Source organism: Patella vulgata, chromosome 9 (assembly GCF_932274485.2).
Source record: "Patella vulgata chromosome 9, xgPatVulg1.2, whole genome shotgun sequence".
NCBI classification, from domain to species: Eukaryota; Metazoa; Mollusca; class Gastropoda; family Patellidae; genus Patella; species Patella vulgata.
This window is the reverse complement of record NC_065887.2, coordinates 22679656-22703274: the sequence shown is the minus strand read 5'-3', so window position 1 is coordinate 22703274 and position 23619 is coordinate 22679656. Positions and strand designations below refer to the sequence as shown.

The 23619-nt window shown below is 35.6% G+C and overlaps 1 protein-coding gene across 2 annotated transcripts in view; it reads right to left on the bottom strand.

Annotated features, from left to right (window-relative positions):
- Positions 1 to 191: 191 nt before the first annotated feature.
- LOC126831470 (nuclear hormone receptor E75) overlaps positions 192 to 23619 on the bottom strand; it is a 36060-nt gene continuing 12632 nt past the window's right edge. Inside the window, exons 1-6 of one of the 2 annotated variants that reach the window (XM_050561980.2) lie at positions 19275 to 20110; positions 13590 to 13681; positions 12226 to 12370; positions 10071 to 10267; positions 3845 to 4220; positions 192 to 3006 (exon numbers count right to left, since the gene is read on the bottom strand). In XM_050561980.2, the coding sequence (XP_050417937.2) occupies positions 2786 to 3006; positions 3845 to 4220; positions 10071 to 10267; positions 12226 to 12370; positions 13590 to 13681; positions 19275 to 19470 (1227 nt within the window). In that variant the 5' untranslated portion in view covers positions 19471 to 20110 and the 3' untranslated portion in view covers positions 192 to 2785. Of the gene's footprint in view, positions 3007 to 3844; positions 4221 to 10070; positions 10268 to 12225; positions 12371 to 13589; positions 13682 to 19274; positions 20111 to 23619 lie in introns of those variants that run through there. The other variant, XM_050561981.2, reaches the window with a different exon arrangement.

Genomic DNA, 23619 nt, shown 5'->3' with positions numbered 1-23619 from the left:
GGGGGTGAATATTGTAGAATCAAATTGTATCAGTTTCACACTAAATATAGACAGTATTCTGCAGTTGTACTATACACAAATAAATACATATACGTATTTCCACATTTTGCCGTTAGACTACCCAACAGCAAACCCCAGGAGGGCCATATAAGCAAATGGCGATGGATTTTAATAATAACAAATCAGTTAAGTAAATATATAGAATACTTTTTATAAAACAGTAAATTTTCTGTTAAATCTGAGCAAATAAACAAAAATTTCATACAATAATACACTTACACCATGTGTTAATACCAGGAATAAATGAATGACTCGTGGTAAAACATCAAAAAATAAAATATATGTCACCGAGCTTTGTGAAATAATTTTAGCATCCTTGGTTATAGGACTTTTCACCTTTGCTGGCTTTGCAAAAATAAAATTATAAGCAATTATTGAGATCATCACCGGTGTGATTCAAGTATATCCATATAATAGTCTCACAGAAGAAATAAAAGCATGCCAGTTGCATTTTGGTTAGACATAAATAAATACACATAAATATACAATTATTGGGAAAGCAAAGTAATTTCTCGGATAAGCCACGTTGGGAATCTGAACATGCATGTATAATGATGCTGTTTAACATCAAATCCCAGACAATTGTAAAGGGTTACATCCAACTAAAGCGTACTTGACTATTTTCTCTTGAAAGTGTATAGCGTTGAATTTTTCAATAATCTGGAACCTTTAGCGTGACAAAGTATAACACACATCAGAAAAACCACACCTCTTTATGTAAAATCATGGCCCTTATAAATACAAGGTCCATGGTAAAATCTTAGCAAGATAGGGCTGTTCAAAATTAAACATAAGCAGACCCATCCATTAACTTGAACGTACAGAAATCGAAATACGAAAGTTTAAATCTCCTGAAAATGGCCTTTAGATAAAATGCATTAAAATATTATTTTAAGTTAAAACTTTATCTTAACTTAAAATAGTGGTGTTTCACAAAATTATTTTAGGGAAAATTTTAACTAAAATCAATTTTAATTTAGGACAGCCGTCTCCTGCTAACTTAAAATCACGACATTATTCGATCTATTGCTTCAGATAGATCTATTCAGAATAATGATAAGAGAGGGAGCGAGAAATGGGGCTTAACGTCCACTCGACAAACTAGGGACTAACATATGGTTCATTCTATTTCAATAATTCGCTTGCGCGTTGGGATCTTTAACAGTGAGAGGAAACCGAAGAATAATTTTAACATACTATCATTCACAAAAACAATTCTCACTCAATTTCTTTTCGTGGCATGGGAAATACACCTACGGTCTATCCGTTAATTTTATCGAGAGACAAATTAGGCAATTAGACGACGCCCCAAATTAGAACGCCAAGAAAAAAAAACAACCCTTGTTAATGTTTTATATATTATCACATGATTCAAGTACATATACTATTTTAATTAATTAACAGACAAAGCAACCCTTAACAGAAAATCTGAACCCACATCATATCTAATGTCATGGAAAGAAAAGCACTCTCATTTATAAAAAAAATATCTTCGTGTATAATGGTTTAAAATAGCCAATTTCTAGGTATTGGAAGGCCTAAATAATTACAAGACACGCCATATGCAATGAATTTACTCTTAAGTGGTTTGGGGGTTAAGATTATTTGTAAAAAGATAAAATCAATAATCTGAAATGTGTAGAACAATGTTATAGACTATTTGAAATTAAATTTTAATATCTTAATTCTATTAGTAGATGTATTTCTTAATGAAGGCTTACGTTAATAACATAACATACATCTGAGGAGCACACAGTGATAGTTTTAAGAGCCAACGGTATTTTTTCTTGGGGGAAAAAAATCATTTTAATTGAGTAGCATAGATGTAGGCCCTATAAGGAGTGCCAGGCTATGGCATTTTCGAAGTATCCTTGAAGTGGTATATGGGAATTGCATTTCAAATATTGGCATCGAAACAATCGCTATTTTCGTGGATTAGTTTCAAAGTTGTTAAATACTTTTAAAATTCAACAATAATTTACAGCCTAGATTAGTTCGTAAAAAGTCACAATTGCCGTCGTTTGAGTCGGACCATAGGCCTATATCGCTCTCCTCCTTTTGTCCATCTTTTAAACATATTAATCAGGTTTTATAAATTCCCGAAACACACCTACATGTTTGTAAGTGATAATTCTCAATATTTTCTGTTATCCAAAATACCATAAGACTACGAAATTCAAGCGATTTAATTCAACGATACGCATTATTTCCGTTGAAGACTAAATTTGCGCTGGTATTATTTCTTTTAAAAGGAGACCTTCCACGTATTTCTATATTCTAACAATCCATAGTTAAAATCTAGAATCAACTTCAAATATTAACATGTGACTGCAGAAACCAGAACAGCAATTGCCAATTTCAATAAACAAAAGTTTGTTCAATTTAATAAAATAAAAAAAAACCCATCGCGTTTGAAGGGTTAGGGGTGTTGGTGGCGTAAGCACCTATAGAGTTTTCCCAAAAGTAGATCCGGGTAACTGAATTCATTATCTTTATTTAGAATTTAAAATAGATGAGCTATAGGATAATATTAGATAGACAGCGTAGACTGTTGTTCCAGTCCTTTCAAAAGAAGAAAATTTGCCTTCTTTTATTGATTTTGTGGTAAATGTATGGAACATCATCATAACAGACGCCAGACACTCGCAACCAATAAGTTCATCACAGTTGATATACATGAAAAAGCACTTGGTATATATTTCTTCGAAGTCCTTCAAAACACCATTCACCTATCCGTTCCTCGAGTGAATTCCATCTCAACATTTGCATTTAATAAATTATCTAAATACTTTGTAGTTATTGTCCTCAAAGCAACAACAGTTTCTATACACCGTACGAACAGGACAGAGCCCTGACCATGGTTGAGCAATAACTGACATTTAAGTGCCATCGATAAGTCCATTTCCAAATTTTCCAACATTTTAACTGTTTTTAAACCTTCTCGATCTGAAACAGAAAGATAAAATAGGATAAAATTAGAAAGAAGGAAAAGCGTGTACACTGCAGGCGTTTAAATCTGTTGAAGTCGCAAATCGAAAGCAACAATTTAAACAGATACTTTTCCGCAGTCTCCAAAATATCGCCGTTAAAAACCGTGTCATTGTGTATATGAAGAAAGGCTTATACAATTGATTAAAGTCTGATGTCAGGGTGAGTGAACTCCATGTACAAGGCCATGATGTTTATTAATTTGTAAGAAATAATATTTCTGTTGGTGAATAAAATGGTCATGATCGCATTTAAGGCAGTGCAAACTGTGTAGCTGCAGAGGGTCCCAGTAATAATACATAGAATTTTATTCTACACAGAGAACCATCAATGTTACATTCCGGCCTGAAATGGCAACCAATGTGATACTGCGGCGGGAACATTAGACACGAATATGACGTGGAATAGTAAACTCCAATAAGTAATAATCCTAATTCCTTCCCTGTAGCTTATAACACACATGGCATGGTCTTTTGACCTTTTCTGAAAAATTATTTACATCTACACAATGCAGTGAGTCACAATAACCTGAACTTTCATCTAGCCATTGAACAGACGCTTTCGCTTGGAAAAAAGCTTAACCAATCGCCATATTGAAATGAAATGGGGTTTAACGTCCTACTGTTTGCTCCGACTGGGTTAATGAAGAAGGGGCTATAAATAGGAACTTAAAAGAGCGCAGAACATTGGGAACGACGTAGACAGATATGTACATGTATGCAGTGTTGACCAAAGAATTATCAAAATCGGAATAAAACAAAGATCAATACTATTATTAGATTACCCAAGAACTTACCAGGACAAAATAAAACCATAGCACACAATAAAGAAATTTCCACGTCAGTTAACTCATATTTTTTCAGTTTTCCCACAACATCATAAAAATTACAAAACACCTCTCCCAATAAACCATAGTCCTGCCACCTTTCCGTGTCCAGACTGAATTTCATCTTGTTATCGACCCATCTGTCTGGAAGATGGTGTATATGAGTTGAATCGTGTATAACTGCTACTTCCAGAAGGCACCCTTTAACCAAAATTCGCTGCTCATCCAAAGAGAGGTCCAAAAATTGAGGAATTTCTTTGGCAAATGTAGTAATACATCTTAATATTGAAGGCAGATAGCGTAAATATATATTTTGAGTATCTTCTTTTGATTTCAAATGGACTACCTGCAAAAACAAACATTGTCGGTATAGAGTTGTAGCCAATCAAAATACAATTCTTACAGATGCACGTATTATTACATGTGACAGGGGAATGTTAGAAGCTATGAAGGAAAACCGAGGTCTTTTTTTTTTTTTTTTTTTCTCAATGATGTTCTGTTAAATACGCAACGTCGATTTGTTCCACCTTAGCTTAACACTAAAAATATCAACGTGAGATTTTGTAACAATATAATACCATTTAAGTCTGCCAGCCAAGCGATAATAAGCACGTTTTAACTTTCAATTTACGAGTCGTACAAAATATTTTTAGTTTTTCAAGGAATTTATGATACACGAATAAACACCTTAAAGATGCATTATATAAGATTTAGAAAAAGAGCTGACAGTTTCAAAATAGATAATAAAAGAGAAATATTGAAAATTCTTGTTAAATTACTTTATTCTGGGAGAATTTATCAGTGTTGATAAGAATAGCGAAATCGTCTCGATTTTCAATGCTGCAATTGTTACGAAAATAAACAAAGTCTCGATCACCTATTTTTAAATTAAATTATTTTATGACCATCGTGTTTCGGTCCAATAAAAATCAGGATCATCCGACGTTCTAGCGAGACGATTATGGGCTTGCCGTGTGAATAATGTATAATTTACGAAACATTTGAAGCGAAAAGCTAGACCTGAATATAGGGGGATTTAGCCCTTTAACAATGTCTCTTTAAGCCTAGTCAGTGTTTGGATTTTCGTTAACTACAACTGTTTAAAATGTTTTTAATAAGATTTTACTTAAAATTTATTGCTTCTAGTGTCATGGTGATAGTGATGGTTCCTCTTTAAAACAAGCAAATATTTATGTATATTGATTTTAATCCCTTGAATAATAAATCATAAGGGAGATAAATCCTCAAGCACTGTTCAACGGTTTCAGTTTACATCATAAATAACACATTTGTACAGCATGTACAGCAAAAATACAGAACACACCCTATCCTATTTTGCATTCATTTTAAAAAACTATTTGATTAAAAAAAAAAAAATATTAAAAAAAAAAAAATAGTGGTCCGGTCCTCAACTGATATATCGTAACTATGGGCACAGTTTTATTTTCATAACGAAATACCAATTTAATATCATCGATTCGGTAGCAAATAAATCGAATTCCAACCAACCCCACGTGTACCTTGAGGAATAAAACTAAACTGAAAACGTTTTTTTATTAATTGGTCATTCGTTTCTTTTTACTAATTTAATTTCATTGATTCGGTAGCATAAATCAAATTCCAACCAACCCCACGTGTACCTTGAATAAAACTAACATGAAAACGGTTTTTTTTTTTTATTAATTGGCCATTCGTTTTTTACGGTTAAAGCCTGGTCTTGTATATTTCAAAAGTCAAAAATATATATAACTGTTTAATATAAAGACTGCTGTCATTATGCAATTAAGCCCATCCGGGCATCGTCACGAAAAATGGACCCGCTTGTACCAAAAATATCATATTTACTCAAAAGGCGCGATAAACAAAGGCTTCAAAAGCTTTCGTGAATGATGGGGGGAATTGAATCGCGACACGTGTATCGTAACTTTAAATATAAGACCCCCGTTAAATGCTATTAAAAAAAACCTATGTAAATGCTTTGTTACTCTGGGGGCTTAAATTTTCTCATTCCCTCGATCTAGAGTTACCTCAGGTTCAGATAAATGAGGCGCATGGTTTACTTTGCACGACATGTACTATTGTCATTCGACCGCTTACCGGCGTAATTGACCTATTTCCTGTCACTTCCTGGTCCAGACAACCGACCAATCGGAAGGTCCTAAAACGGTTCGACGCGTGCCTTTGCTGCTCTAGCCAATCAGATTCTCCGCCGGCACGATGTAGGTCAAACTCGCCAGTTCAGAAAGGATACAGTTATTATCGAGCCGAGGAGACTTTACCTATTTATGCTTCAAGGTGACTGCATATATCATTACACAGTACACAAGCGATATAAACTATACCCGGTCGATTTAAAGCAGACACAAGAAATTGTTAAGAACGAAGTGACCTAGGCAATTTGCAGTAATAAAAAAATAAAACTTTCGTGGTTTTGTTATTTGATTATTTATTTATAAATACTAAATGCAGAATTTATTTCAAAATCTAAAGAGCGAAACAATAAAATTAAGTAAAAAATGAACGGAATCGTCCAATCTTTATAATCGATATTCAAATTGTTTTTATTGATTCATTGAAGTTGCTTATATCAATCGTTTGTTCTCTTATATATTATCTATGTACTATACGATACCATGGACCTTATAAATACATAAGGTCCATGACGATACTTTTGCCACACATTACTGTATCTTTAAACGTTTCTCAGTCTTACACATACTGCAACGAGCATATAATGGGGTGGTTGTTTTTTTTTCTATCCTGCATGTGACATTGTTTATTTGGGTCTACAAAATCATAATGTAGGTCTAACACGTGTCAGCATTGACCTGTACGGTGTGTTGTGTAAACTCCGGGTTACGTCCCGGATTCGCGCAAAGTTCAGTACAGTATATATATATATATATATACTGGGAGATAAGATATCATCCGGAGGCAGTCCAATATATATATATATTGATCTACCTTGAACATAATATAAATTAATCTTTGAGTGAAATTACTATATCGTGATAAATCAAAACTTAAGACATAATTTGAATGTTTTCTTTATGAAGGCATTTAGTTCAACTCATAATATACCTATGAGACTCGACTTAATTTCCTTGACATAAATTTATCAATCACCGATGGGTATCCTATATGGGAACCAAGTGTGTTGGGTAGCCCATTTATAACCCCGACGTTTCTGAACCTAATTTTCATAGGACCTATAGCTATCTCGACAAGAAAATATTATGGCTAATATACGGGTCTGTGCATACCAAGAAATATGACGTGGAGGTTCACTCCCATGTCGACTATACGCCCCATTTCGACTACAAATTTTATTACCCTCAAAGTCCTGGCCCCCAACTAATCAGCAACGAACTGCTCCACCGATTAAATGATGTAATTAAGGTATTGTTAAAATAGCTCATTCATTATATATTATAGCTTGTTTTCTTTAACATCAAAGAAAAAATATCAACTCAGAGTACATTTTTGTTTTGAATATTTGTAATATTTGGAGATTACATTGAGTTTAATAGTTGCTTATCTATATAAGATGAATTTTCAAATTTTGTACTTTTATTTTTCAAGTTCACTATCATTCAGTCAAATTTTTTGTTATCGTATTAGAATTCCTTTATATCAAATATCAATAATAGAGGAAACCCCAAACATCACCAACACCATGAATATTAATGATCACGTTACCAAATTTTCTGTTTGTTTATGGAACTATTTTGAAACTGTTGGACCCAGGAAAAATAACAACCTGGTAGGTTTCCACTCAAGAATGAATAGAACCATACCACACAGTCATCCTAACCTCTATAGGTTTATTGACATAATTCGAAATATTGTTGCATATTTTATAGAATTTCTATGTAAATTAATGTTTCATTCTTTTTTCTGTTTGTTTTGATATAATCTGTTATACGCTGTAGCCTAAATGGGTTGTTTTATGGAACAATCTATTTTAGTTATAGAGAGGGTAAATAGGTAGGGATAATAAAACCAACAGACCATAATATAAGCTGTAATCGAAATGGGACGTAGGCGAAATGGGAAGGTACCTAAATAAGTAGGGATAATAAAACCAACAGAACATATAATCTATTGTTATAAGCTGTAGTCGAAATGGGACGTAGGCAAAATGGGAGGGTACCGACGTGGATACCTTATGTATGTTAATTGGGTTTTCCGTGGAAGATTAATTGATTAATACATGGTGGCTGATGAGGGATGTCTATACTTCCTTGTTAGGACTATCAGCCTCACCATTAATGAAGAACAAATGTTATTTACTACACGCAATGCTATGGAAGACCATATGAGACAATATTAATGATTTTTGTCTCTACATTCTGAATTTCATATACGAAAGCAATATTTTAACTAATGATTGATGCTTCTACATTCATACATGTATGTCAACATTGCATGCACAAAATTAACATATTAAAGAGGAAACTGGCTTTATGTTTCATTTTCCACGTTTTATTGGTAACATATACCCAATTTTACACGAAAAAGCGATCAATATATTGATTTCTAAAAGTATATGTCGTGAAGTTAAAATCTTGAAATGCAAATGTCTAGAAATGAATTACGAACATTATTACACCAGAGGGCGTTTGCGTTTATGTGTACAGTTTACAATTTACCGAAACTGTTGCAAGCGAAACACCTACTTTATAGCACCTATTATAATTATATGATATTTCAAGTGATATGAATAATAGTATGTATTTATTTAACAAGTAAACACTTCACCAACACGTATTATAATTATGATATTTCACATGATATGAATAATCTCTTGCATACACATTATTATTTATTTAACATTATAAATTAAATAATTTACTGAAACTGTTGCAAGCGAAACACTTACTTTATAGTACCTATTATAATCATGATATTTCAAGTGATATGAATAATAGTATGTATAACTTATTATTTATTTAACAAGTAAACACTTCACCAACACGTATTATAATTATATTTCACATGATATGAATAATCTCTTGCATACACATTATTATTTATTTAACATTATAAATTAAATGATTTACTGAAACTGTTGCAAGCGAAACACTTACTTTATCGCACCTATTATAATCATGATATTTCAAGTGATATGAATAATCGCATGTATAAAGTATTATTCATTTAATAAATAAAACACTCTAGCAACATCTATTATGATATTTCACATGATATGACTAATCGCTTGCATACACATTATTATTTATTTAACATTATAAAAGCTGTAATGCTATATTCCACCGGCTGGTAAGCCCATACCATATTGGTCCCAGATAGACACAAATGACGTATCCATATAATAGGGAACCAACTAATACGAAAATAGTTGTGTAACGATGAGTAAATTCCATATGGGTACGATATCTGTACCATGTGTCCACCTGTATAAATGCAGCTAAGTACCATTTCGGGGTATTGTCATATCGGAGTTTGAATGGCCTACTGATCTAGAGTGTTGCGCTTTGAGCTCTAGCTGGTCCGTCAAAAAGAGATAATGAAAAATGAATATATTGAAAATTTCAGTCAAATCACTATATTCTGAGCGCAGTTAGTATTTGCGGGTAGAGTTGATTATGGGCTTGAACTGCGAATAGATGCCTAGATAAAAGAAAGACCTGCAATTGGCAAATTTAGATCTTACATAATGGATCTTTAAGAGGAGTAGGTGAGGCGCTGCCTCTCTAACCAGTAGGTCCTGGGTTCCATCCAGGTGATGACTGAGGATTGGACGAAATACATAGACCCTGTTTACATGTTCCATGCACATAAAAGATTCCTTCGCAGTTAGAATTCGATACAAGAGTACTCCGTAGCGTCCCTGCTCGGGCAACAATTCCCTAATAACTGCGTGGTGTGTTTGAGTCCATCTTTATTAGCACGTTTGGTGCCGAAAAGTAAAAGTCAATTTCATTTCTGAAAGGGAGATTCAATTTGCTAAATAATCACCATGTCCATGCGTACGGGTAGAAATTGTATATTTCTAAGAAACGGGGACTCACAGGGTCTAATATAATCATTTAGAGACTCGACGACTCAGTCCCTACTAGCCTAACTGGGACTTAATGGCCAAATGAAGGAGATCCAGCTTCAGATGGAATTGGATATACATCTGAGTAGCTGATTGACGATATTTGTTTGACTTAAAATATAAAATACTTACTTCCTTGGGAGAAAGCTCATGTGCAACCCGATCAAACTCTTTCACTGCAGATTTAAACGCATCATGTATTGACAAAATCATTTGCTCTGTTTTTACTTGTTTGTCGACATCGACAGCACCATTTTGATTCTGTGGCAAAACAAAGAAACAGTTGCTTCCTGGGCGATCTTTCTTCGGACACCTCCCAAGCCTCACAGCTAAAAATATGTAACATCATTATAGAAATAACATGGACGTGTGTCACTGTGAGGCTGTGTATTTCGGTTCGATTAATTTAATACTTGCCCCGTGAAATTTTGTCGAAACATCGTGTGTATATATTATAGTGATTGTTATCCATAGAACTGTGTTGTGTCATAATACTTTCCCCGTTTGCCGCTATATTTGATAGGATCTGGTTATTATATATTACATATATTTAGTATTTTGTGTACTACAAACCAAAGTATTATACTTCTACAACAATAGTTGTGGTTATTTTACATTTTCATCCATTCACGTGGAGTGGAAGTTGATCCGGGTAATCGGGTGCACGTTAAGTCTGTAAGAGCCATGGCTTTATTTAAAGATACATCATGTAAGATTTAGATAAAGAGCTAACCATTCTTGCTATAATAGCTCAAAAATTGTTAATGCAAAATGAAAATATTGAAAATTTCATTCAAATTACGCTATTCTGAGCCAAGTTATCATTCTTTGTAGTTTGACAAGATGTATGCATTGTGGTAACCATGGCATTGGTATATTCGAGACTTAGCCTCGCTTTCCCATTTTTAAATTCAATTTCTAAATGGCGAACCGTTCTAATCTAGTTAAAATCTCGAGTATCCCATGGCACCGAGAGTTGATTATGATATTGTTTTGTTTATAAATGCCTAAAAAAAAACCTGCAATAGGCATATTTAGCTCTTACATAATGCATGTTTAATGGATATAATAAATAATGATTCAATCAATACCAAACAGACACCATATTCTATTGTCAGAATGTGTATTATATCCAATTTTTACAGTTGCGTTTCCACAAAAACGAAAGAAATTTGTATCAAAGGGAATATGTGATGGGGTTGGTTGTAGTCAGACCCAGTATGTTTCCTACCCAATTAAATTATATTTGATTGCGTTAAGGCACTAAATCCTCATGACTACTTGATCTTTGGTAACGTAATGATAAAACCGTATACCCCACGGTATGTTTCATTCGGCTTTATACCGAATACACGTTCATTAGTTACATCTACTACATTTATATACGACATGACGAGTAACAAAGTTCCATGCACTGGGAATCTTGTAAATATCGATCAAGCGTTTGCACTTGGTCCTATATAGACTAGTCATTGACTTTCGAAAACACATTTTGGACGGAAACAAATGAAATATCAAGAACGATGGTACACTGCTCATGACTGTTCCTTATTGGGGACTCTGGTATTAATATTTTTGTCAAGATGGTAGTTATGTCTGATAATATTTGTTATGATTGGAGTTATATTTGATATTTATATATTTGTTACGCTTATAGTATGTCTGATAATATTTGCTATGATGGGAGTTATAGCTGATATATTTGTCATGGTGATGGTCATATCTGATAATATTTCTTATGATGGGAGTTATGTCTGATATTTATATATTACTGATATTTATATATTTGTCAGGGTAGGAGTTATTTCCGGCCAATGCATATTTGTCAGGGTGAGAGTTATGTAAGGCCAGTATGATATATTTGTCAGGAAAGAAGTTATATTATATCCGATCATTAGATATTTGTAAAGATGGGTGTTATAAGGGTTAATAACAGAGGCAGAAAGAGAGTTATTCTTTAAAAAATCAAGTACGGTAGTACTATATCGACTAGGAACCGAACATGACGTTGTCGCCGCCATATTGGAATTGTGCTATCAAATATCGAAGTCAGTAAATCGATGCGCAATAATTGTCCAAAAAACAAGCATGCCAACTTTTATGTCGCCCGTACTGAATTGACGGGGCCTTAGGCTTATTTTACTACGAGCGTCACCCACAAGGAGAACAAGAAAAACAACAAGAAGATTAATAGTTCTTAGGGGCCATTTTCTGGTGAAATACAAATAAAGAGAAAAATAAATATAATTCTTTGTGGATAGTTTTTCTAGAATTTCTCAATACTTACATTCGTGAGACATCCCTACATGATGACATTTCTTAAGTCGACAATACTGGCATCTATTTCGACTAATTCTCATGATTAAACAACCCTTTAAATTGCCACATGGTTTGTAGGTAATATTTTGCCGGATTGTCCGACGGAAAAAACCCTGAAAAAAACCAAGAGAATATTTTATTGATTCATTTATAATGCAAACGGTAAATAATACATTCTCGTGGTTAATCGTCTGTATATATATATATGTTATTCCCATATTTCTGTATGTCGTTTATGCTATTATAAACTTTAATACTTGATTTATTGATTTATGTATTGTTTAATGGTCGAGAGCGAGACATTAAGTAATATATTGTAACAACAAGAGGACCGTCAGGTCCGAGTGTTTTTACAATATATTACGCAATGTCTCAGCTCGAGACCATTAAACATCTTAAAATACAAACACTCCGCACGTGCGTTTACAGTGAAATACGTCACTCGAGTCTAATATTTGACAAGGTACGATTGGCAAGTTGCCCGTACGATTATTTGAAATAATGGTACGCCAACATCAAAGGGTGACGTCACATCTGTATTTTAAAACCAAATAGTGTTTTCAATGTTTTCCTTGACAAACAGCCGCTACCATAAACTACAGAAAATTTTAATTACATGTATAGGTCAACAACCGCTGGTGTATGCAAAAACTATTATGAAAACGTTTCTGAAAACAGAGACTTGGTTTTACAAGATACATATCTAAGCGAGCCACGAGTTCTGTTGAAGCGTACTGCCGTAACGTTAGCTACAGATTGTCATCGCGAATCAATTCATTTTTCAATGTATATCTACGCATAAAATTTCATTAAATTGCATTTTAATTATACACACACACTGAAAAGTGATCGTAGGCTATCACCCCTATTAAATTTCAACGATTTCTGATAATAACTGTCAAGATTAGTGAAATGAATTGAAATAATTTTAGTTAATTACTGCTATAGTGATTGCCCTTGTTCACTTTGCAAAATCTTGCTAACACTCTTAACACTTTGTAATGAACAAAGACAAGCATATATGCTACAATCGTGTATTAATTATAAAATGCTCATTGTGTCTTAAATATTGGATATTAGGATCCCCAATTTTCACGGCAAGATAACATCATCAATATTGATTGAAATGGACTAATACTAAATTCTAGTTCGAGTTTTTAGTTTCGAATATTATAGAAAACATTCAATTAGAGTGTTAGGTCCTTTAAGTTACATAATGAGGAAATCCGGAATCATGTCAACATTAATCCAGTCGGGTCTCCAAGAATGGTAGATCGTCTATCTGCCACATTCTCGACTTAAGTATAATATAATAGCGTAGGACTGGATTACCTTGCATCCCTCACATGAAAACACCCCGTAATGAAACCCAGAAGCTTTATCACCACATACACGACATAATATGTGACCACCCGGAGGCGCACCTACAAGAGAGAGAAAATAAAACACATTTTAATGGCAAATTAATGATGGCAACAAAATTGAAATATATACTGAGCGCCATGGAAAACGCATCACTTTTTTCCCCAAATATTTTATTACTAGGTGGTTTTGTATGTATAATATTATGCAATACTATGAACTATTGTTTCACACAATGCTCCCAAACGCAAAAAATATCGGCCCGTGTGCACAAAAAAAAATTGCACGAGATGCACATGAAAAACCCAATATTCACGTGCAGCATTGTGTGTGAGCCCTTTAAAAGCATGTTTTCAACTTAATGTGCAGTACATGAACTGTGAAACGTCAATCTGTCGTAATTTGTTGTTGGACGTGTGAAGGAATCGAGCTAGAGATGCCGAGACTTACTGAAAATCAACGGAATGAAGCCACTGGAATGTCCCGGGCTGGCATGTCTACACGTGCTATTGCCAGACACTTCAATTGTCATCAGTCCACTATTGTAAGGTTGGTGGAACGTGTTCGAGTTACTGGATCAACACGTGACCGTCAATGTCCTGGTCCACAACGCGTTACAACCCAGGCTCAAGACCGCTACATCCGGGTCACTCATCTGCGTGACAGATTCCGCCCAGCGACTCGAAGAGGTGCAGCAGTCGTCGGAAGACAAGGACCAGTAAGTGCCAACATCGTAAGACGTCGTCTAAGAGAAGTAGGACTCCGTGCACGACGACCTTATGTTGGAGCTATCCTCAGGGATCATCAGCGTCAGCGGCGTTTGATATGGGCTCAAGGACACCAGACATGGAGAAGAGTAGACTGGCAAAGTGTGCTCTTCAGTGATGAGAGTCGCTTTCATCTTTATCACGCTGATGGCCGTCAACGTGTGTGGAGACGTCTTGGGGAACGTCTTGCAGACTGCTGCGTCTTCGAAACGAATCGATGGGGTGGGGGAAGTGTAATGGTGTGGGGAGGCTTCACATTTCATCACAAATAAGTGTACAAATGTGTTGTTATTGATGTGTTCCCATTTGAACATTGTTCACAATAAGAAGCAAAATAAATAAAATATGTTTACAGAATCATTTTGTTATACGAAAAACTAAGTGATGCGTTTTCCATGGCGCTCAGTATATTATAGTTTTGTTCACGTACATACGAACCCTGTATATATTTTAAACGTTATAATATTACCATGCCCAACTGTTGATAGATTTTCCGTAATATCGAAGAATTGAAAGTATTGTTATATGAAATGTATTTTACAAATCAGCCGAGAACAGATTTATTATGTTGCTTCACCTTCGTTTTCGTTGTCTTTATGTAAATATTTGCAGCCGTCTGCAGGACATTTTGGAAATCGGATAGACACAAACTGAAAATGACGTCATAGAAGTAAAATGGTCGCAAAATCGTCTGTAGTGACAAATTTTGCCCCGAAAAAACACCCATCCCAAAATTTCATTCCTATTTTTACACAGCTAGTATTAAATATCGCGGTCTTCACCATGCAAATACACTACACATGCATTTCAAAACTATGACCAGTTGGTTGGAGAGCGACTAAGAGGTCAAATGTGCAAGTTCGCATTGTGGATTTTAAGCCCCGATCACATCAAACTAGTTGTCATTAAGTTCAGGAAAATGTTGCCAAACGGGCGAACGTAATGAACGTAGTTGCAACTGTTTAAGAACAGAGGATGATTGAAGAACACTGTTTAATTTTAGATAAAGCCTGTTTATAATTCGTATGCTTATCTAATAAAGATGTCATCTACTGAAACAGAGTGTGGAGATCTGTAGGGTCCAGGGTCAAGCTCATGAGGCTTAGTAACTTAGGCCTGACCTGGCTGACGGGCTTGGACTGCATGAAAATGGCAAATCTACCCGATCTAAATTTAAAGGAGTTAAATCGCTAATACTCGGGACCTAGAAATTGACACAAATGGGTCGCAACGTATTTAATAATGTAATATGTATGTATTCTCAATCAAATAGCAATCTCTAGCGTCTGCTGGTTATTCCAGTCTACACCGATAGTATTTATTGCGCATACTCTCCAGATAAGAATTTGGCGTCACCGTTTGACATGGCGCATGGAATCTTGTTCTTCGAGTACCTTGTTACAAATGACACTAAAACGCTTTATGGTACACGATTCGTCCACCAATGGTAAAGTGTTTATTTTGTTTTAAATATTGGATATCTGAAGCACATCTTTTCCCGGTAAGATAACATCAATGTTGATTTAAAATGACAAATAATTCGTGTTTTCAATGTCGAAGACTTCGCTACTTTAATATGAACTGAGTGTGAACAGGGTACAGACGAGATAGATGTACTGAGGACTGTTTATGAACGAACTATGACTGTATTATAGGCATTATTTAAACATTCTACCACCAACCACAACCCGTTTTACGATTTTCTAGGACGGGGTGGGGCGTTTTTGAGAATTTGTTTGAACTTATCGGGGCTTTAGCGGTATGAACGATGATTTGCGCCGAAGTCGCAGTGGTCAGTGGTTACGTTCGCTCTCAGTATAAATGACCCTTAAACATACATTATGCAATAGCTAAATCTGCCTATTGCAAGTCTTTATTTCGGCTTCAGATGTTATAGAAATTATTATTTAGACCTTTATTTACATGACAAGCTCAAAATCAACCCAGTCGTTCCCCCGTTTCAGTGACGCAGGACAGAGGATCTGACAAGGAAAAACGTATAATCGTTCGGAAGGAACGAAAAACCAAGGTCCCGTGTATACATTGGCTTGTATACGTGTACGTGGCAGTTGGAATTCGATATAAGAATAGGCCGTAGCACCGCTGTCCGGGCAAAGATTCCCTCGTAGTACAATGCATGACGTATGCCCCCTTCATTACCCCAGTCGGAGCAGAACAGTAAGACGTTAAACCCCATTTCATTTCATTTCATTTCTAAGTAACTATATTTAGTCCATGTGATACGTTTTCAAGGTAAAGTTAGAGAGGAGCTTCGTGACTAACAATGACATGGTGCCTAGAAAAAAATCTGTCTATTTATCATTTACAATGGAATACTTTAAGGGGCTAAATCTCTAAAGCAATATTATCCATAATATTCGAAATTAAAAACACGAATTGGAAATCTGCATTGATCAATTTTAACTAATGTTGGTGTTGTTATCTTACCATGAAAATATGGGATCCTAATATTAAAACACAATAAACATTTTAAAAGCAGTACACGACGTCGTGTGCGAAATGGTTTAAAGCGCCATTTATAATGAGCAAAGAAACACATGCCCCACAAAACAATGCGGAAGTAATTAAAAATGGCTGATGCATAAACGACAAACAGTAGGACATTAAACTTCATTTCATTTTTTTTCATAAACGACAAAATAATAATAAAAGGCGGGGTTTAAGGTCCACTCGGCACAAACTGGGACATTTCAGGATCAACATATGGTTCAATTTTATTTCAACAATTCGTCGTTTGCGCGTAGGGGTCTTTAGCAGTGGAAGGAAACCGGGGCACCTAGAAAAGACCCACGAGGTTGGACAGGTGACCCTACCCCTTGTCACATACAAGAGGGGAATCGAAACCACGCCACTTGACTCAATGACAGACGCGTAAATCATTCGGTCACCCAAACCCCCAAATAATAAAGAAAACATTTGGATTGGCATTAGCCGGCGCAAACTACTGCCGTTCAATTTTAACATTTCATCTATCAAATAAACAAAACCTGTAGAATCTACCATTATTTCAACCCATATCACTATAATATATATAGATATTTGATAACTTACCGTTTTATATGCCAAATTGTCAATTTTAATTTAAAATCGTATATAGCGTTTCCAAAGAGCTATTCCCCCTTTAAACGGTCTTTTTATTTCCAGAAACGCAGTAACACCCACTTATCTACAATCTCCACGAGATAATTTTACATCCAATTTATAAATAGACCGAGTTTGCATAATTATTTCGCACTACCCTCACAATTTATCTTTCAATTACGACTCGGCTTTATTGGCTCATGCATGGCCTGCCTTCTGTATCGAAACCTACTGGTGAAGCTAACCATCTTTTATATAGGTCGATTGTTCAACACACAATCGGTTATAATTCCACCTTATATCTCCAACCATTTCTTTTTCTTAGACCCGAAATGACCAAGTTTGTCTCCTATATTCTTCTTGTTACTAACGAAGAACGATTAAATCTTAAAGATGCATTATGTAAGATTTAGATAAAGGGCTGACCGTTCTTGCTAAAATAAATAATGCAAAATATATATATTGAAAACTTCAGTCAAATTATGAGTTTTTGAAGTTTTAACATAATAGTCTCGATTGTCAAGTGCCATTGTTACGATAATAATAAACAATGTCTCTATTATTCATTTTAACGTTAATTTATTAAGTGGCAATAGCATGGTCATCCGATGGACTAGATAGTTGATTGTGGGCTTGACTATATGAACAGATGCCTATTTGATAATTGATGTAACATTAAAATCCCAAAAATTGACCTGCTATAGGCAAATTTAGCTCTTGCATAATTCATTTTTACCCTATGTAGGTATAAACTCACTATAAGAACCCCCAAAATGTTTTCAAACATGTAACATTATTCTCATTTTCAGGCCCGTAGCTAGCGTGGGGGGGGGGGGGGGCGAGGGGCCAGCCCAACCAATGTCACGGGGTTTTATGTGGGCACGTTGGTCGTTGGCTTCGTATTGCGTCCAATGGAAAAGGCGCGGTTCGGCGCCCAGGGGGTGATTGTCTGTCTCAAAGATTTGAATACGTTAAAAATGTTGGAATCTATAATCTATGTGGTAGTGATGTGTGTCGGGCGCCAATTAAACCCATCTCTCCCAGCGGACAAGATGTCTAGTAGGGGCACCGCAGTACGGTGATATCACCCTCGGCGAATGCAGACGTTAAAGGGCCAGACTCGATTATATTTTGGAGAACAAAACTGCTTAATTTTGTGTCAAAAACCCTTAAAATCCTCTACCTTAGGGTCGAGCAACTAACTCAAAATATGGGATACGTTTTCAAACACCATAAGCCCGTCAGTCTTCATCTGGAAATGGAGACCGGTGTACCAAGCTGTAGTATACGGTATCTGGATAAAACCAGGCTTTTATTTTATAAAAAATAACGTGTAGGTAAAATTGACCTTTCGTTATCAAGTACAGCACGTGGATAAGCGGTTTTGACGTTCACGACCAAACGACTCAATATTTTAAGCTGAAATTATGAGACAAAGTAAATACACCATTCCTCTATATTTTGGCGCTTAAATTTTATACGTACACGTTCTTTCATTTCTGAGACTGTTTAAAACGGGAGATCACTTTAAGTCCCACGAACGAACAGTACATCTTCAGTACGGTTTATGTCATATTTTTAACACATCACAATACAATACATGTCGGGTACATAATATAGAATAAAAATAGGTCTATGAATACAAATTGGTATAAATTGGTACCCACAGTTGTCGTGACTGGTCCTGAAGATAAGGTATGAAAATCTTTTTCTTTTTTTTTTCTTTTTTTTTCATTGTTTTCTGTTTGAATTGTTTGTACTTTTTATATACGATAAAGCTACTTACTTTTGTTATTAGAGTCCGAACATTTTTTGTAGAATTGCCAAGACGATGGGCGTGAAGAATATTGAATTGGCATCTTCTGTGGTGATTTGACAAGAGCTTTATCTTTGCCTATTGTAGATATACACTCTATCAACGTCTCAAAATTCTGCATGCGTTGGTTTTCAAAAGTAGGCCCACAATGGCTTGACAGGAGCATTTAGTAGACTTCGGTTATTTTTTTTTATCTCCAAAAGAGACTAACGAAAAATAATGTCTACTGACAGGGGATCTAGTTGTTTATTGTTCAGCACACCATTGCTTTTAGGCGCGATTGAACAATGGTATGCACATTAAGGCAATCCGTAAAAAAATCAGAGAAGACACTTAAAAGATATCCGTCACCGGTAAATATTTGACAAGACAAGAGTTTGGTTTCGCGCGTGTCGTCTAGAAGCCAAATCAATGTTGTTATTAAAAGTACAACTGACCAACCTACAGCGAATGTACTGTAAACCCAAGGATGCTTCACTTTCTGGAACGCTCACATGTTCACATATAACAAATAATAAAAAAATGTCTGGAACTGTAGTGTGGACAAAAATAGCATTAGATAATATTCCACTAAAGAAAAGTTTTTCTCCGGTTTTATTCCAAAAGTGGAAACTTAAAAATCTATAAGCAAGCAAACACCAAAATATAGCTTTCCAAAATAACCGAACCGCTAACTTGATAATTATCTGTCAAATAATTCGTTTTGTTATATCCATTTATACCATGCAATAATAAATAGATAATAGCACAATATGTGACCACACTTCTAACATTTAAAGCAGTTATTCATTGCGTACACAGAGTCAAAACAAACTGGTGTCGTAGTACACTTCAGTTGATCAGTGTGAATGGACGGCTAGCATATCGATCGTTCCACAAACCAATGAAATTCCATTTAAACGAGGAAGAAAGTGAGAAAAAACCTCTACAATCAGATAGACAGAATACTAATGGATGATGTCAGATGCTTATTTTAATTAAATTTTATGTAGTATAACATGTTTGCTGACTATATACAATTGATATAAACTCTCAAATTCATAAACAATACTGAAATGTTTACTTCAAATTTCATGAAAATAATTTGGCACACCAATGTATGAATTTGGAAGATTTTGAAACTTTTGTAAATAATAAAATCTCAAATTTAAGTTCTGTGCAATCACTACATACTGAATTACACAGATCGTCATAGATTGAATCGATGGGGCAGGAAAAAAACTCGTCACTATTATTGACAATAGATGATTAATATAAACTATCAAAATTGATTTTTTAACAACAGAAAAATGTTCCTTAATGATGATTTCATGAAACTTATTTCGCACATCAGCATAATCAAACTGTTTCTAAAACCTTTAATTAGCAGGAATCATTGAGACGACGTCTGTAAAGCATAGAGTACAACTTTAGTGGATTACATATAGAATAGGCTTCGCTATAGACTGACTGAATCCAGGTACAGAAATCAAATTTTCCACAGTGAATGACATCTCAGTCACTTATTGGCCCGACCGACCAATTCAAACCAGTTTCCAGTAACCCTTTCAAAGCAATAAATCGATTAACGTTTACCGCTAAAACCCGTTATAACTGCTTTTTAGGTATATTGCAATCATAAAAGCCTGTGTATATAGAAGAGATGGTCACAGACGACAGCTCATACGCGCCAGACAAAACAATGTTCACGTGTAAAGGATTGGCTTTTTACCCGGTTTTTATCGATCGAGAGAGAGAGAGAGAGGGGGGAGGGTTTAACATCCACTCGACACAAACTAGGTTATTTTGGGACTAATATATGGTTCAATCTTATTTGCATGGGAGGAAACCGGAGGACCCGGAGAAAACCCACGAGGTTGGACTGGTGAACCCACTCCTTCTCACGTACAAGCGGGGAATAGAAACCACGCCACTTGACACAATGACAAACTCAACGCGCAAGCGCTAACCATTTGGCCACCCATACCATATCAATTTCTAGTTACAAAAAGCAACTTGATAGGCGGGTTAGGACTAAAAGTTACGGCCCATTGCAGATTTCGTCATAGGTCACGATTTGTAAATAGGGTTAAGGCACGGGTTAGGGTTAGGTAAGGGCTATCCCTAACGCACAATCTCATCAACATTCAGGTATCCTAACCCTATTTACATCTCGTGACCTATGACGAAATCTGCAATGGACCATAACTTTAAGCTTTCACGAGTGATTGCTCATACAAGACAGACGAAACAATGTACACGAAGTGTACGGGAGTGAACTGGTGTGTACAGTCATGCCTAGCGTGAAGTTATAGTGTTCTGTTTCAACCACTTCGCTAGTCGCGTTTCACAATGTAATGCTATGTTCCCACCATCACGATTCGTACTACGATTGAAATCGTGGTTTTAATTGTGGAGTAATCGTGGTGATCCTATCATGTCTTATCATATATTGAGGCCACAGTCATGGCAATCGTGTTGATCGTATCGAAACGTATTCGAACGGATCTGCACACGTAGCATATCGTGGAAGCAATAGGAACAATCCTATCGTAACGTATCGCACGACAGTGGGGAACCTAGCATTAGGAAGAATGTCTAGTCGTCCGGATGGGACGAAAAACCGAGGTCCCGTGTACATATTGGCGTTTACTAAAAAGAACACTTGGTAGTTGGAATTCCATTAAGAATAGTCGAAAACACCACTGTCCGGGTAACATTTCCCTCACAACACACTGCAAGGTTTATGGCAGTCTCCATTATCCCGGTTGGTGTCATAAATGGGGACGTTAAACACCATTTCATCTCATTTCACTAAGTTAAGCAGTGTGGAAAAAAGCGAAGTCACTGTTTATAAATCGACGTCGCCTTGAATATACCCAATGTAATTTATGTATAGGATATGAACCTACCCGAGGTTGATATGAGCGAGAACACGCGGGCGAAGCGCAACTATCATATCAATCCGAGGGAGAGAAGGTTTATATCCGACATATACAACGTCATAGTTTTAATCACCCTTAAATTAAATAGACTCTTCCATTAAAAGTCAACAATAATGATAGAATAATTGCTCGATAGTTTCCGCCAAATAACGAAAATTACCGAACTAATCACGTGAATGCACGTGAATGTTATTGTTTATACGCAACTACTGTCGCCATTTTGGAGTAAATATAGGTTCAATTGAATTGAAAATAGAAACTTTTGGCAAGCGTAAATTCCTGGTCCGTATCGCGTATCCGTATGGATTTTGCGTGTGACGTCATCAATGTTTGTGTATTTCTCATACGTGATACGACACGCGGATACGGCAGTACGTGTCGACCAGCTTTCATACGGAAAAGGTCCATATAACATTGTTGTCTTTTTACCGTCTTTTTTGCTACTTTTGGCTCATGAAATGTTATGCCGTTGCGTTTTTATGAATCTATGTGTATCCTAGAACACGAAAGTGTATATTTAATGTCATTTTTATCATGATAAAGATCGTAATTTAATCATTATATTTGATGGATTTTCTCGGAATTTTCATACTGTTCGGTCTGTCTGCATGCTGGTTGATCTACGTGATAAATGTAGGGAGGTGGGACCTGGCAAATCCGCAAATGATTTTATTCTATGTTAAAGGGGTATAATCTTCTGAAATGATACATTAGTGAAACCAAAAATTGCTGATGGTGATACGCACGCGACGCGAAAATCTGCCAAAACTCTAAAACTACATTGACGCAACGTATCACGTATGCGATACGGATACGTGATACGGATGGGAAAAATTCAGCTTGCCAAAAGTCTCTATTAAAAACAAAATGGGTAGTAATACGTTATCAGGCGAATAATCAATCCTTTTTAGCCAACAGATTGACGGTGGAATAGACGTGAATGCAAATTTTCCGATAAGGATCTACTAGTTGCTCGTCAAAAGGATGAAGAAAATTTGGATCAAAAGGCAATCTTTTCCGATAATTATGACAGATAACCTTGAAGGTTTTCGGTATGTTCAGAGACGGATTTGACCGACTGTGTTAAGTGGACTGTACCCAAAATACTTTACAAAGGAACTCTTGGGCTATAAATATTTTCAAGTCTTGGAGTGTTTGGAGAAATAATTGAAATGTGGACGAAAAGAAAATTCTGAAAGATATCTTAGACATAGATGGATAACCGATCTAAATATGCCGATAGGTACGCCGTCTATTTCGGTACTGAATGCTACAAACTGTACCATAAACATTTGTCAAAAGCATAAAAAAATTATTTCTGTGTTCTTTGTATTATTTCGATCATCAATGTCATCAGCGGTTAATATGAACCGAATATATCAACCTTAGAT